Genomic DNA, 15,477 nt, shown 5'->3' with positions numbered 1-15,477 from the left:
AAGAAAGCTTACACCGATATTTCTGCGGACAAAATCGCAGGCGTCCAAACATAATTACTTATAAAATGAAAAAATAAAAAATCATTTTATTTTAGGCCAGAGATCCATAAATATACATTGAGTTAAAGTACTACTGAAAAGCAAACCAAAATTAAACCAAAAGTCTGAATTAAAATAAGAATTAAAATCAGAAAACACACAGAAACAAATATTAAAATGAGATAAAAAAAAAAAAATAAACTATGTAGTTTTAGTAGATAGTTAGATAATAATTTTATCAATGAAACAGGATGAGATACAGGAAATACATATTATATATTATACGTATTAAATTGCAAGTGGGCGTATTTAATCGCAGTATGTTGACATTACGTACAGTGGATCAAAGGACATCGAGGTAAAAAGGTTGTTATAATCAAACATGGATATCCTTATTTCATTGAACGTATCTAAATACACATTTAATTATTTAATATTTTAATAAAAGGGCGTAAACGTAGATACGTACTGCAGAAAAGATCTTGTGTTCTCTTTCTCGTTATGGCATTATAACCCGAAATGCTAAATTTGCAGTTACTAAAGTTACTAATTGGAATCGATTAGATTTGGTAGATTAGATGATAGAAATAATAAATGGTTATATACTTTTTTTCGTTTTCAGCGGTGGGGAAAAAAACTACGGACTGTAAAGACATTTTTTATTACTTCGGCTTACCTACTGCAATCATCAGAAAACACGAGCGATTATTCAGGAGATTAGTTCGTTCAAAACTAGTAAAAAGTTAATCGCGCTCGTGTCTCGATAACAGAAATATAAGGGTTTTATTTTTTAACTTTGGGACTCTCCCATTCATTTACGTTACGTTCAAATCGTCAGATCTTCGAACGGCGAACTGCTTATCAACTCACCTACCCTATCTTAATCTGATGTGCTGGTTGAGTATTTCTGAAGTTATTTTTTTTTTGGTTGCCCTAAATGTACCCACCAATATTAGGGGCTCTTGGTGGAGGTACTGAATAACGTGCAAGGTATGTATCCCTTATATTCAGCTGCCGCGCTCGAGTAACTGCAAAAATCCCCGTAAAATGTTTTTGACAGGAGCGAGCTTAATTAATCAGCTTGCTTGCGTCTCTAACAATAATAACGTTACTCTTATGATGGTGAAACTTGCTGAGAAGGGTTAACTTGTTGGCGAATATGAAGTAGGATATGAGTTATAGTACCAGTAAAAAAATTAATTGTCGAAGTCGAATCATCGAATCGATCGAATTCTGGATCAAATCTCTTAATACAAATATCTAGGTATATCTGATAATCTATACAAGTATCTAAGTTATAAGTACTTGCCTCTTGGATGGCCCACGTATTCCACTCCAAAAAAGCCACATCACAAGGTACACCATAGATTAAATTTAATTCTCCGTCTTCCAAATGTATAATCCTTTTAAAGTTGTCCATAAAAGATACATTCAAACCTTTATCTTGCAAAACATCGTATTCTTTTATACAAGATTTAGTAAAGTTACTTTTGATGAAAACCTCCCCTAGAGGACAACACTTTCTGAAGCACTTGTCTATATCACACAAACACCCGAAATTCCTGGACACTCCGCTGATGTTCTTACTGTAAACGTAATTTGGCGGGAACCGCACATTGTCTTGAATATAAGTGCCGTCGTGAAAACGTTTCGCGTAAGTCAAGTCCACACTGTTCCGCTCTTCACAAAGTCTAGCATTCGCGAGTAAAAATAGTTGCGCAAATAATAAAATAATCATGTTCGGACTTCGGAAATAGCCCCTATCGTTCGCAAGAGTTGGGCGGCAAAGTATTTTTAATTTTAATTCCCGCATGACTTGTTCATATCGCGAGGAAGGTTACACTGGCATTTGCGTGCGACTGGTTTTTTTTTATATACTCGTTGATACAATAGAGTTACACTCTCGATTGATTGGCGAAGCTCATTCAATTCAATTTGGGTGTACCCGAAGTGTTAATTCCAATAAGTTGTATCTATCTAATAAAACCGAGCCGTGATATGACCTCTGCCTCCGATTCAGGAGGGTGTGGGTTCGAATCCGGTCCGGGACATGCACCTCAAACTTTTCAGTTGTGTGCATTTTAAGAAATTAAATATCACGTGTCTCAATCGGTGAAGGAAAACATCGTGAGGAAACCTGCATACCAGAGAATTTGCTTAATTCTCGGAGTGTGTGAAGTCTGCCAATCCGCATTGGGTCAGCGTGGTGGACTATTGGCCTAACCTTTCTCATTCTGTGAGGAGACTCGTGCTCAGCAGTGAGTCGAATATGGGTTGATGACGATCTAATAAAACGAACGACCATATAATTAAGTTCACGCGAAGATAAAATACATTTACGTCATAAAAATCAGTTCACTCAATCAGTGCGATTGAAGTTCTTTTACATTTCTCATATCGTCTCATCTCTTTTTCGTTTGAGAGTCAAAGTTTACGAGCCTCATATCTTCCCGGTGCGTTGCGTGGATCAATTTGGTCATCCGAGATTCGGTCTTCGGTTATATCTCATGACTATGTATTTGCGATTCTTGCCTTTGAGTCTTTAGATCCATGGTCATCTGATGCCAAAAAAATTTTTTAAGTCTATGTCTGAGAAATTGATCTATGCGTCAGGTGACCCAAGAGCTGGCGCTTATTTGGCCCAAAGGGTAAGCTTTGCCATACAGAGGGGTGATACCAACTCGTAGACACTCGCCAGCGTATTTGCCCATGGGTGAACCATTAAATGGTTAATTGGATGGTTATTTGTTATTATAAATATTTTATTATAATGTTAATTCTTAGTTTTAATCTAATTATTAATATGATATAATTAATCAACTGATACCCGCGAACTTTTTTTTTAAATTAGATTTTTCACAACAAATTTTTCAATTGATTGTTTCCAATTAACAGCCAAAACCAGGCAGTTTTTGCATCACAATTAGTTAGCCTATATCTATGTAGAGTAAATCGTAGAAATAGAAACTTTAATTTACACAAAATGAATTTATGAACGCACGTATAAATATCAATCATTACATAAACCCTTTGACCCTTTTTAAAAATTAACCAGTAAGTAGGTATGATCCATAGCTAAATAACATAACTACCTACTAGACCGAGGAGGTAAAATGTATTCGGTCTCTATTCTATTATGTATTATAATTTACTCAGTTCATAAATCTCTAGGGGCTAGGTACTTGGTAACATAGTATAGACTTTTGCATCTCACGTTTATGTAAATAGCTTGTCAGACCGACATCGGCAGTCGCTTAGATTTGACCTTTGAGTGGTTGAGGTAATGTTCATTCTGTGGTAGAATGACTAATTTTAGGGAATACCCAAACTATGACCCGGTAGTAAAATCAAAATAAAAAACGTAGGTATGCACACGAAGTATATAAAAGCGGATTCAATAAGTTTTAACGGTTGTTAAAAAAACGTTCAAATATAACAAATGCACTAGCTGACGCCGCGCGCGGTTTCACCCGCGTGATTCCCGTTTTCCTACGAATACGGGGATAATATATATCCTATAGCCTACCTCGATAAGTGGGCTAACTAATAATATACTTAAACAATACACATCACTATCTAGCCCCAAAGTAAACATACAGAGTAGCTTGTGTTATGGGTGCTAAAATAGTTGATATTATAATATTAATATTATACAATTATATACTACATATAAATACTTATATAATGTATAAATAAACACAGACACTGTAAAACACTCATGCTCATCACACAAATATTTTCCAGTTATGGGAATCGAACCCACAGCCGTGGATGCAGAAAGCAGGGTCATTACCCACTGCGCCACGCGGCCATCAAATACTGAAAGAGTTTTTCAAATCGGACCAGTAGATTCCCAAGTAGGTAGGTAGGTATATGTTCACACGACAGCTGTTTTCGGCATTAGCATTATCAATTTTGGGCGTTGGAAATAGACCTTCATTTAACTACATACTATATTTGAACGCTTTTTTAACGTCCGTAAAAAAACTCTCGTGCCAGTCTTTATGATTTAAACGGCTTGAATTAATACATCACTAACTTGGTACCGCCTTTATACTGATCAGAAGGTAGCAAATACGATGTTGTTTTTCGCTTTTTAGTTTAGTAGAAACATTTTTATGATTTTGAAGTCGGTTGTATTTCATATTGAGTATTGTCTTTGGAGAGCTGTGATAGCCCAGTGAGAGCCGTGATAGCCTAGTGAGAGCCGTGATAGCCCAGTGGATATGACCTCTGGCTCCGATTCCGTAGGGCGAGGGGTCGATACCGGTCCGGGGCACGCATTTCTAACTTTTCAGTAGGGTGCATTTTATGAAATTTAATATCACGTGTCTTAAACTGTGAAGGAAAAACATCGTGAGAGCTTTCTTAATTCTCTGCGTGTGTGAAGTCTGCCAATCTGCATTGGGCCAGCGTGATGGACTATTGGCCTAATCCCTCTCATTCTGAGAGGAGACTTGAGCTCAGCAGTGAGCCGAATATGGGTTAATATTGATTGTCTTTGGTAGGTGCTTAGTAATTATTTTTGTTATGTCTTTGTATTTTTGAGTGTTGTGATTTATGGAAATTGAAAAAAGAATGAGAAAAAAGACCTTAGATGCAGAAAGCAGGGTCATCACGCATTGCGCCACGTGGCTGTCATTGTCACTTGGTTTTGTCGCGGCCAATAGCAAAATAAATAAATTATTCACTAAATAATTGAAGTACGAGTAAGTTAAGCTTAATGCAAGTAATTGTGACAGAAGCCTACAGTTATACAGTTCTTGATACAATTGGAAATATTTAAAATTATAATTTACCATTTAATAATATCAATAATTTACAACTTTGACCGAAAAGTACTAATTCGTACAATTCATGGAATTTACCACGCAATTTACAATTAAGTGGTTGCTATTCAATTTCAGGGTGAAATAGCCAAAATAATTTCCTCGGGGAGCTCTAATCCGACAGCTATCTACTGAGGAATTTTCTACAAATTAACAAAGTGAACACATTACTCTTTGTTATTTATGTACACGATCTTTAATTTAGTTAATTAAATTAACATTTTGACTAAAAAGGATCGACATTTGTAGAAGCCTCATTAAATCATCATAATCAACGTACCTACTATCATAAACTTCTTTATGAAAGTACGTTTTCACAAAAGAAAGCAGAAAGTTTTTCATTATGGATCAGTTCGGAATGAAATTATCGGATTAGGAACGAACGTAGAGTCTGATTACCAAGAAATTGCTTAAAAATGTTGCTGACTATGTAAGAATTAATATACACTTACCTCCTGCAGGTAGAACGGACTTGTCTGCCTGTATTTCTTTCTGCAAGGGATGCCTACTAGCACTTTAAAATGTTTAATTAAATTAACAGTACCAGAAACATAATTGAATCGGTGAATATTCTGCTCTTTAATATCTTTTTCAGAAGAAATGCAACCATGACTTTTTATATTTTGATAATAAACCATATTTAAAGGACAACATTTACTTAGACACTTAATACCATGGCATGAAATTGCATTGTCTTTTATAGGTATTTTAGTAAGGACTGAACTCGTATTTAGTGCATTTATACTACTTAAATAAAGTACAATTAAAAACATTATAAAAAACGTACTACTCATATTTGAACAAAACTCTAGTTAAAGGCTGGTTTGTGCTTGTCGGGTTCAAATCCATAACCGAACTGAAAAAGGACTTGAAAAATAATCCTTTTATGAAAACTTTTACTGCACAAAATATAATTAAAGTAATGAAACCCGTGTTGCAAGTCATACACTAGGGAGCATCATATTAAATGACGTTTCGTGGTAAAATAAAAGATACCTTCGTAATCACTAATTTAATACTGTTAACATTTAATAATACAAAACATTTGAAAAAGAGTCTATTTACATTAGAGTAGGTAATTAATTAACAATAACGAATTTATAAAACTATTGAAAAGAAAATATATAAGATAAGACCTTCGATTTGAAACAAATAAATGCATAAATTCCTATAGTAGAATTTATTTATGAAAACAATAATCATGAGTAACTCAAAACGATAAGAAGTATGAAATACATTTATTTTATTATATATTAATGAAAGCAGTTTGTGCAGGGTTGAGATAGGTACGTCATGGTAATGCTCTTAAGAATAAAATAGAAACTACTGTAAATATACATCAATAATATGGCCATGATTGACAATATACTATCAGACATACAATAATTAACGTGGTAAAGGGGATGATTTCCCTATCAAATATTATCATAAATTTCCCAATAAGAGTTTCTAAACAGACATCCACTTATCATGACATTCATATTAAAACACCAAGAGATCAATTAGTTCAATGCACATCAAATTATTAAATTTCTATAGCGTCTGGAAAAACATGATTGAGATAAGCTTGGTCGAAACTTTCTAAAGTCTTTGGTCTTTCAACATTCACAATCACCGATTGTCTATAATTTTCTGCACTGTTCCTATTAAATCTAGAAGCGAGTTCTTTAACTTTTCCGGGTCGGGGCATCGTATCATTTTCGTCTTGAATTTTTTCCTCCTTCACTTCTTCGAAGGAGCATTCTTTATCATTTTCCTGTACCGTTCCCTTTTGTATAGCAACAGTCTTACTTTTTTTTCCATTTGATGCTCTCTTAATATCGTTCTTATTATAAATACTTTCCCCATCACGTTTTTCAACAATCTTTCTATCAGAATTATTTCTCTCATACATCCTGCTTTGGTCATTAAAACTAACACGAGTACTATCTCTAACATTTTGTGCTTTGAACACATTACTATTTTTAGATGCTCTAACCATTCCAAAATAAGGGTTTACTGAATATTTTACGTCTTGATTGCTTTTGCAGAAATAACTTTGTTGATTTTTGCCATTACTTTTGCAACTTCTGTTAGATCTTCTGACTTTTGAATCAAGTTGATTCGGAAATCTGCCATCGTTACCATGGCAATTGTTATTATTTTCATTAAAATTTATATTTTGTGGATCAAAAGCGTGCGTTCTTTGGTTAGTTAGAGGCTTGGATAGCGAAAAGTACTTAGGCGGTTCTCCGTGCTTATTTATAGTTAACTCGTACTGAATATGCGGATCAAGGACCGCATACACATTTTCTTTGGCTTCTTGTTCCAACGCCGACAAAGCAGCCTAACAGAACAAACAAGGAATTATTTAGTACAAATTAGTAAATTAGAAGCAAGTTTATTATTTAATAAATATTTAACAAAAAGTGCAAACCAGTAAACAGTATATCCAGTTATAAGAAAATAAACATGAATTAGGTTAAACTGCAATAGTTTAGACTTGTAACCTAAATTATGCGTAGTTCCCGTTACCGTGAGCCATGAGAAAATACTTAATAACTTTACCTCTTTAAAATATTAGTAGGTATAGATAATCTATACTAATATATAAAGCTAAAGAGTTTGTTTGTTTGATTGAACGCGTTAATCTCACGAACTACTGGTCCAATTTGAAAAAATCTTTCTGTGTTATATAGCCTATTTATCGAGGAAGGCTATAGGCTATATATTATCCCCATATTCCTACGGAAACGGGAACCACGCGGGTGAAACCGCGCGGCGTCAGCTAGTAAGATAAAGAGTTAAGTTTGTGTGCTGTAGGGTAATCTCTAGAGCTACAGTACCAATTTTGAAAATTCCTTTACCACTAGAAAGCCACGTTATTTGTGAGTGTCATAGGTTATATTTTATCCCTGTATTCCCCCGGGAACGGGATCTACACGGGTAAAACCGCGGGCGTCGGCTAATATGAAATATAAATGTCCACAACAATTACAATAGCTCTGTTAATTTCTTAAAAAGCCCTGTTGATTTATACGCTGGCTCGCACTTACTGTAATGAAACGTCGCTTTGCTGTGAATCATGGTGACAGGTGAATAAACGCTTGTGATACCAGTTGTATATGATATTATAAAGGATGGGATACAAATGTTAAATATATTAATAATGGATTCCCATTTTGTACTATGTTATAAATTCTAATTAATTAATCATTAATCATGCAAATGAAGGATTAAAACGAAACATTGTGTTGTAAATTTTTGCGTCATACATTATTTTGTGGTGCTGACAGTACTGAATTTAATTAATAAGGCATAATTCAGGTTTTAAAAAATATTTGCAAGACAAATAAATTAAGGTTTTTTTTAGCTTTTGTAAAATTAGACATTCCCAACGTCTAAATAAAACATGACAACTACATACAGTAGATCCCGTTTAATACGATTTCGCAGAGACCCAACTAAAAACGCGTCTTAGACGGGAAATACGGGATATGGGTGGGGGCTATTGAAAAATATAACGACTAATGTACACATACATAGTTCTAAAAATTCGTGTATTTGGTGTAAAGACTACCTAATTTTGCTACTTAAAGTAATCATTTATTCTGGTATGACCTTTTTGTCATACCAGAATAAATGATTACTTTAATTATATTTTGATGCATTAGCAATTACGAAGTTTTCAATTAAATTTACTTTTGCAGTGCGTCTTCAAAATTTTCAGTTTAGACATTAGAATCGCATCTTGTCAAGGGTCGTTTGCTGTCAGGTTATTTCAGTTCTTTAAGATATCATCTTGTCTTATAGTCTTGTCCTGCAACCTTGTTGATCCTGTGTCCTTGTGTCCTGGACCTTTATGATGTCCTGATCTATATGTTGTAACTTTGTCGCATTTAGACTTACACGTGTGGGACAAGTAGGCGTATTAAACGGGATGACGAATCGTATTAAGTGTTAGGAAATGTATGAAAACGTGTCTCAAGTTGTAGGGACTGGCGTAAAATGACGTATTATGCGAGAAATCGTTTTAAGCGTGATCGTCTTAAGCGGGTTCTACTGTATAATACATAGAGTAACGCGGTACAGCTTTATTTATTAAGGCTATATTCGCTTTTGCTATTGGAACTTATACGGCTCGCTCACTATTTACATAGTTCGACAACCTGGTTCAACATTAGCTAGTTTGAAGTACCTTCACCGACCTTCCCGTTTGAAATTGCTGTTTGAAATAACAATGGCTCCAGGCACTATTAAATTATGATATACAGTGACGGTCTGTGGAAAGGATACGAGCGCTACGAAGTTCAGTCCAATATTAAGGTAACTGCCTAACGTACCTACGTACAAGTTACAACGGCCAAACCTCAGTGGCCAAGTGTGGAAAAGGCCCAGAAAAAAAGAAAAATAAAAAAAAATAAAAAAAGGTAACTGCCAGTTATGTCAAACAATCACGAAATAAGTTTGAAATCATTATATTTCATTTTGACATATCATTTCATACCAAAAATGACTGGAACCTTCCTGTTCAAGTTATCATATTGCGTCTGACGGGTCTTTTGGTTGGGGAAAGCTGTATGCGATTGATTGATTGTAATAGCAAGTCTCATAACTATTAAAGTTAGTTAGGTAGGCACACAATCCGCCAAATTTCCAGTAAGTGTATAGTTGGCAATGAAAAAATATCCCAGCAGGATAATATCTGCGAGTTGAGCACATGGCAACTTCACAGCGGACTAGATGTTTAGCGTTTTTGTAAGTTAATAAATACAGACCAGCCGCTGTAAGAACACGTTTCTAAACTCTTTCTAGGCATCAATATAATCAAAGAAACTGTTAACCTTGGAACAGCACAGTAAGTTTTAACTGTGTTCTATAATCAATTAATGGTATTTAATCAATAAATTCAACGCCGCTAAAGTTATATCGCTGACCTGTCAGAAACACATTCTTCAGCAGCCATCGGATTCAAAATCCCGCGCACACAGAAAGAGTTCAACGTTCTATAATGTGTGTGTAACTACATTATCTTTTACGATTTTGAAGGTGACGTAGGCTTCTGGACCTCAGCGTCGTCACTGAGGGTTTCAGAAGCATCGCCTGAGATGGGTGGGACGACACTCTAAGTCCTAGTTCGAACTACTTTAGTATTTTAGTCGAGTACTAACGGCTTTGGGCGGCAAATCCAAAAATTGTTCGTACTTGACTAAAATACTAAAGTAGTTCGACAGTACAGCCTTTCTTGATGAGTACTGTTTACCAACAAACAAATTAAAAATAAGAGTATAAATCACTAGTCATTTCACACCTAATAACAATTATAATTAACTTGTCCTTAAATTAATAAAAGTAAATTTGGTAAATAAGCTTAAACCAATTAGATATAGTTAAAATATTTTCAAGAACATTTTATAAATAAACCATACATAATTTAAAATAAATAAGTTATGAAATGACATGCGTCTTCTACCTTCATTTCTAATTTCTTTGTAAGTTAACATTACTCGTCAAGCGAGGCTATATAGGCATAATGACGTCTCCTGTGAGACTTGGACCTCGTCTTAAAGGGCCGTTCGCGATGAAGGTGTCTGCTTGAGTGTATCAGTCGTGACGTGTACTCGTAACTTCATAGCACCGCGCACCAGCTATCGGCGCTTTGGTCTAATGGAAAAACATCGCGCTGAACCCTGTCTGTGTGCTTGCACCTCAAGTGAATATGTTAGTAAGCGTGTGTGCGGCCACACCTGTGCAGTTCACACGGTGGTGGGGGGCTGCAGCACGACGGGCGCGCGCCGCACCTGCAGCGCGCCGGGCGAGTAGCGCGCGCCCGGAGCAGCTGCGCGCGCGCCCGTGCCGGCCTGCGATTGCGAAGAGTACACCGCGTCCGCCGGCAGCACTGTCTTCTCGCTGTTCGATGAATAATCCTCAATAATTTCTTTGTAACACTCAATAGCTCCACGGTTTTTTTTTAATTTTTTTTAATGATTATTCCATTCCAACTAGTCGGGAAAGACTGTATTCGGACGAGAATAGCGGGGCGGGGATCAAATGCACCCTTTGTGCTGTTGAGAGCCTGCGTTTAAAGGTTTCCCCCATTCGATTAAGATCGTACACACAGTCTTCAAGATTAATTGGAGAGAAATAGAATATTTAAAAGATATTTCGACTATTCTTTACAATTACCCATCATTAGTTATTTTTTAATTAGCCTATTTTTAATGGCCCACTGCAGGACCTCTTTTAAGACGATATTTGGAACCTCATCCCGATACGTTAAGTTGAAAGGTGTACCATCTTAAAAGAGTTCTTAAAAGGGAATAAGAAAGAGAAATAGTATTTTAAGTATTTTAACAAAGCAAAATATTTTAAACTTACCTATCTAAATCATCAGTTTTGTACTCGACGCTTTCTGTAAAGAAAAGTAAAATAAGTACTTATAGCAACATTTTCTCAAAGGTCAGAAATTACATACTAATGTAACATATACCATTTTGATACAATTCAATCAACTGAAAAAAAAACTACCTACTACTTCTAACCACGTCTCCATGATGAGCAAAGCATCTGTCACTAAACATGCCCACGAATGGACTGCCTACGTTACGCGAATGCCTTTGTAATTGATTTGTTTGACAAAAATACCGACAATATATTGTAAAGAGCAGTCGAGAATGAGTCGCATCACAACATTTCGCGCTCGGCTCGTAAGAGTAAACGCGCCTTAACTCTTAGTATACCACTGGTCTCAGAGACCGCGGATGTAATTTTTGTTCAACAAAGCGAAACGCACCCACAAATACAGTTTGATGTATAGAAAAGGTACATAAACAGGATTTGCCAAACAACACGTATATTTCGTAGCGGTCTCTGAGACCGGAAGTACGTGGTTAAGGGTTAAGGTAAAAAAAGGGCAAAATAGGCTAGTTGACACATTTTCATAATTTGTTCATTAGGGCCCTACTAGACTGAAAAAAGCATTGTATTTTTTGGAGATATGAACATTTCAATTTTAAATATCTTTTGACAATACGAGCCAAAACGCAATCGGCCATGATGGTCTATATTTCATCCATTTAATGGCGTCACTTAAACACTAAACATTAACCAAACGGTTTAGTGTTTGACAAATGTATTACTTAATAATTAGTTTGACGTTTATTGACATCAAGTAACATTGTGCCGTCACAAAACAGCGTTTTTGATGTTTGGAAAAATTGCAAAAATATATTAAAATACATTTTATAAATTAAGTTTTCTATAAAATCCTTAACTTTTATTAATCGATATCGATATCGATATATTTTGGACCCTAATTCCATGTACACGAATTTAATATTGTTTCTATTAAATTTGATATGAGTCAACTACCCTACTTTGTAATAGTCTAAAGAAATACCTCTTCGTCGCCTGCAGCGCACTACGAGACACAGCACCACCACCAGCAGCGCAGCGACCAGCAGCGCTGCGGCGATGAGCGGCGCCACGTGTGCTGTCTCTGTTAGCGAAAAATTCTCTGTGTGAAGAAATTGTTAGCGGTCATCTATTTGTTATGCCAATTATTTGATCCTTTATTTAAATTTTTCTGCTTGCTAGATCTAATGATTTTTGAAATCGGTCCACAAATTACGGGAATATAGCTGGACATAAAAAAACATACAGCCGAACATAACATATTGAACGATACGATACGAACCTCTTCTTTTTTGGAAGTCGGTTAAAAAATTGTGGCTCATGTGTGCTCCCTGCCAAATTTCAACTTTGTACGTCAAGCGGTTTTCGAGATTTCGTGAGAATAACCTTTCTCAAGACTAGCCGATGACGACCGAACATTATTTTCCCCGTTTTGGCCACATTTCTGATCGGTGCTTTGCTCCTATTGGTCGTAGCGTGATGTTATGTAAGCTTCTAGCCTTCCTTGTTAAACGGGCTTTTCAACACAAAAGCCCGTAAAAAAAAAAATTTTTTAATTTTAACTATTAGTTCGTCAGTAGGTAAGGCAGAAGTTTGAAATTGCCTATAACATTTAAAAATACATTATTCATTGCTATTTTTGTTCCGCAAGGGGTTGATTATGTAAAAATCGTTACTTATTAAAATTTGTTCCTGTCACTTGAATTACAAAAAATATTTACGCTGAATCATAAGATAAACAGTTAAATTGACAAAAACAACATCAACATGGAAAGTGTAATAATAGACATTTAGATAATTTTACAATTTTAAAAATATCTACAAATTACTTGGAGATAAATAAACCAACAACGAGTTAGATCAGAACAGCAAGTGAGATTTCTTCAATTTTAAGTTCAACACTAAAAAGTTTTAAATACCTAATACCTACATAGGAGAGAGTACAAGCAGATTCCCTTTAGTTTTTGTTGATAGTCCGATAGTTACCATGGACAGTGAGAGAGACGGAGTGCGTGGAGAAGCCGCGCTCGTTCTCCACCTGGAGCACGTACTCGCGCGCGTCCGTCACACTGGTGCCGCTGATGACGAGCGAGTAGCGGTAGCAGCCGTTGATGTTGGTCGGCTCCAGTGATTTGTAACGACCTGCGAACACTCCTGGATTAGCCGATAGCTTTTTTTTTTTTTATTTATTTTATTGTACAAAATACAAGTGTTATATAATTAGATACATACTCAGACCAATTATTGTATAGGACCTGCCTCGCTAGACGTTACTTTTCTGTCAAAGTATATGATCAACGATCTAATGCGATTATAAAAACTGTCTCTATAGAATCGGAGTTCAATAGTTGTAATCGTGTTCGTCGGTTAAAGAGCTCCGTAAAAATACCTTTTTGTGTAGTTGAATTGTTTAAAAAACGGGCAAAAACTTCTAGTGTAGTATAAGACATACACCAAATCTATGCTCGTTTTCTTCAGAAAATGACAGACAATTTTGTTCGTGACTATGAGTGCGACACAGGTCCTTTTATCTGAAGGTCTGAGGATACATAAAAAGCCATCCTCATAAACTTAACGTTTTTGGACGGCGAGTGCACAATTATGTTAATTTGTTATATAAAATAAATTTACCTACACATAAGGGACACAATTAGGCACCATATTTTATAATGCCTAAGTATGTCCCCTAGCGAAGTGCATCTGCGAACCCTCCCCTCCCGTTCGAGATGCACCCTTTACATATTCTACCAATTTTTTTTTTTGGTTAAGTTAATATTGAACAATTTGCTAGTATCCAGTCCTGGCAAATTGTTCAATATATGTGGCACCATATAGTCTTTGGTGCGCTTACCATAATAATTGTTTTTTCTGGGCACTATAAACTTTTTATTGTTATGGAGTTTGCGGAGTCCGCCAATACGCTCATTTTTCTTTACATTTTGTATGAAGTCAAACTCTTCTTTGAGGATTGCGACGACTACTTTATTCAGCACCGGCAATATTTTACAGTAGTCGAATAGCCTTGAGTAGTCTTCTGAGTGTTTTATTTTAATGGATTTAGGTACTATAGTTTTGAGTAGTTAAATTTGTAGATTGGATATAATAGCTATAATAGTCAAGGTACGCATATGCGCGTAATAGACAAGGCAATCTAAAGTACGGAGAGTACGTATACTTACCGACATGCGAAGGCACGTCGAGCCGCAAGCTGCCCCAGAACCAGATGGCCCTCCGCGGCGGCGGGTCGGCGCACACAGCGGCCTGCACGCGGCCCTCGCCACCGCTCCACGCGTGCGCCGTGCTCGCCGGCTCGCCCACCGGTGGGCCCAGGACGTTCAGAGTGATCGCTTCTGACTGGTGACTCCTGCGATTGTGTTTATTTGTTAAACATAGTCATCTATGTGAGACGAATATCTTAGCATTCCATGGATTCACCGTGCAGGTGCCAGGTCCATCGCGTGGTAGAGAGAAAAACACCAAGCAAAGTCCAGGACTTGTGACTACTGGATGTAGGGTTAAGGAATTCCTTGACGATCGATCAACACTCCCCTTCTCTGCTCGTAATGTTCTCCCTACCTATACAAACTTGGTAAGATCCTATTAGAGCAGCTTTGGATACTCGTTATAATATAGAACTAGCTGCACTTCTAGAGAGGCCAAGATCTTTAAGCAAGTTATAGAGAGATTTTGCTGGTAATCCTCTCGCACCTACTTCTACGGCGTACAGACTATTTACATAGCCATTTTTAGTTAGTTATGGAAACAACTTTTTTTCAACGTAAAACTTCTTTATCGACGCTTATCTTGGGGACTGAGTTGTAAACCGGAGGTGGCGAACGGAAGTCGAAAGGGAGAGCTAAAGGAGTTTTAGGTACTTCAGTCGCGTGATCTGAAACATACTGATTTTTTTTTTAATTTTCGTGTTAATCCCAATGACCCAACGTGAACCCTGAAAGTTTGGAAACGGACATATATAATACAATCTGTCATTGTTCGTATTACATTCAACATTAATTAATTAATGAAAGTTAGATCAATTATAATGAGGTTAAAAAGGGAATGAAATCTGCAGACTGACAACACTGCTCTTTCCGTTGCGGGGTCGCTATTCCATCATCTTGGGTCTCCAACGTCCATCGGCTCTTTGAACTATGTGCCCTGCCCATTGTCACTTCAACTCCGCGACTCGTTGAGCTATGTCGGTGACTTTGGTTCG

General features: G+C 36.4%; 2 protein-coding genes across 3 annotated transcripts in view; both read right to left on the bottom strand.

Annotated features, from left to right (window-relative positions):
• Positions 1-5,570, bottom strand: part of LOC112047260 (G-protein coupled receptor Mth2) — a 47,777-nt gene extending 42,207 nt beyond the window's left edge. The window contains exon 1 of the transcript XR_008251436.1: positions 5,321-5,570. The gene's annotated coding sequence lies outside the window, so the exon portion shown is untranslated. The remainder of the gene's footprint in view (positions 1-5,320) is intronic.
• A 295-nt stretch (positions 5,571-5,865) lies between these two features.
• Positions 5,866-15,477, bottom strand: part of LOC112047258 (hemicentin-1) — a 95,265-nt gene continuing 85,653 nt past the window's right edge. The window contains exons 10-15 of one of the 2 annotated variants that reach the window (XM_052885358.1): positions 14,441-14,625; positions 13,248-13,403; positions 12,247-12,363; positions 11,226-11,259; positions 10,595-10,757; positions 5,866-7,194 (exon numbers count right to left, since the gene is read on the bottom strand). In XM_052885358.1, the coding sequence (XP_052741318.1) occupies positions 10,604-10,757; positions 11,226-11,259; positions 12,247-12,363; positions 13,248-13,403; positions 14,441-14,625 (646 nt within the window). In that variant the 3' untranslated portion in view covers positions 5,866-7,194; positions 10,595-10,603. The remainder of the gene's footprint in view (positions 7,195-10,594; positions 10,758-11,225; positions 11,260-12,246; positions 12,364-13,247; positions 13,404-14,440; positions 14,626-15,477) is intronic. The other variant, XM_052885359.1, reaches the window with a different exon arrangement.

Source organism: Bicyclus anynana, chromosome 14 (assembly GCF_947172395.1).
Source record: "Bicyclus anynana chromosome 14, ilBicAnyn1.1, whole genome shotgun sequence".
NCBI lineage: Eukaryota > Metazoa > Arthropoda > Insecta > Lepidoptera > Nymphalidae > Bicyclus > Bicyclus anynana.
The sequence above is the reverse complement of the archived record's forward strand: the minus strand, read 5'-3'. Positions and strand labels throughout refer to the sequence as shown.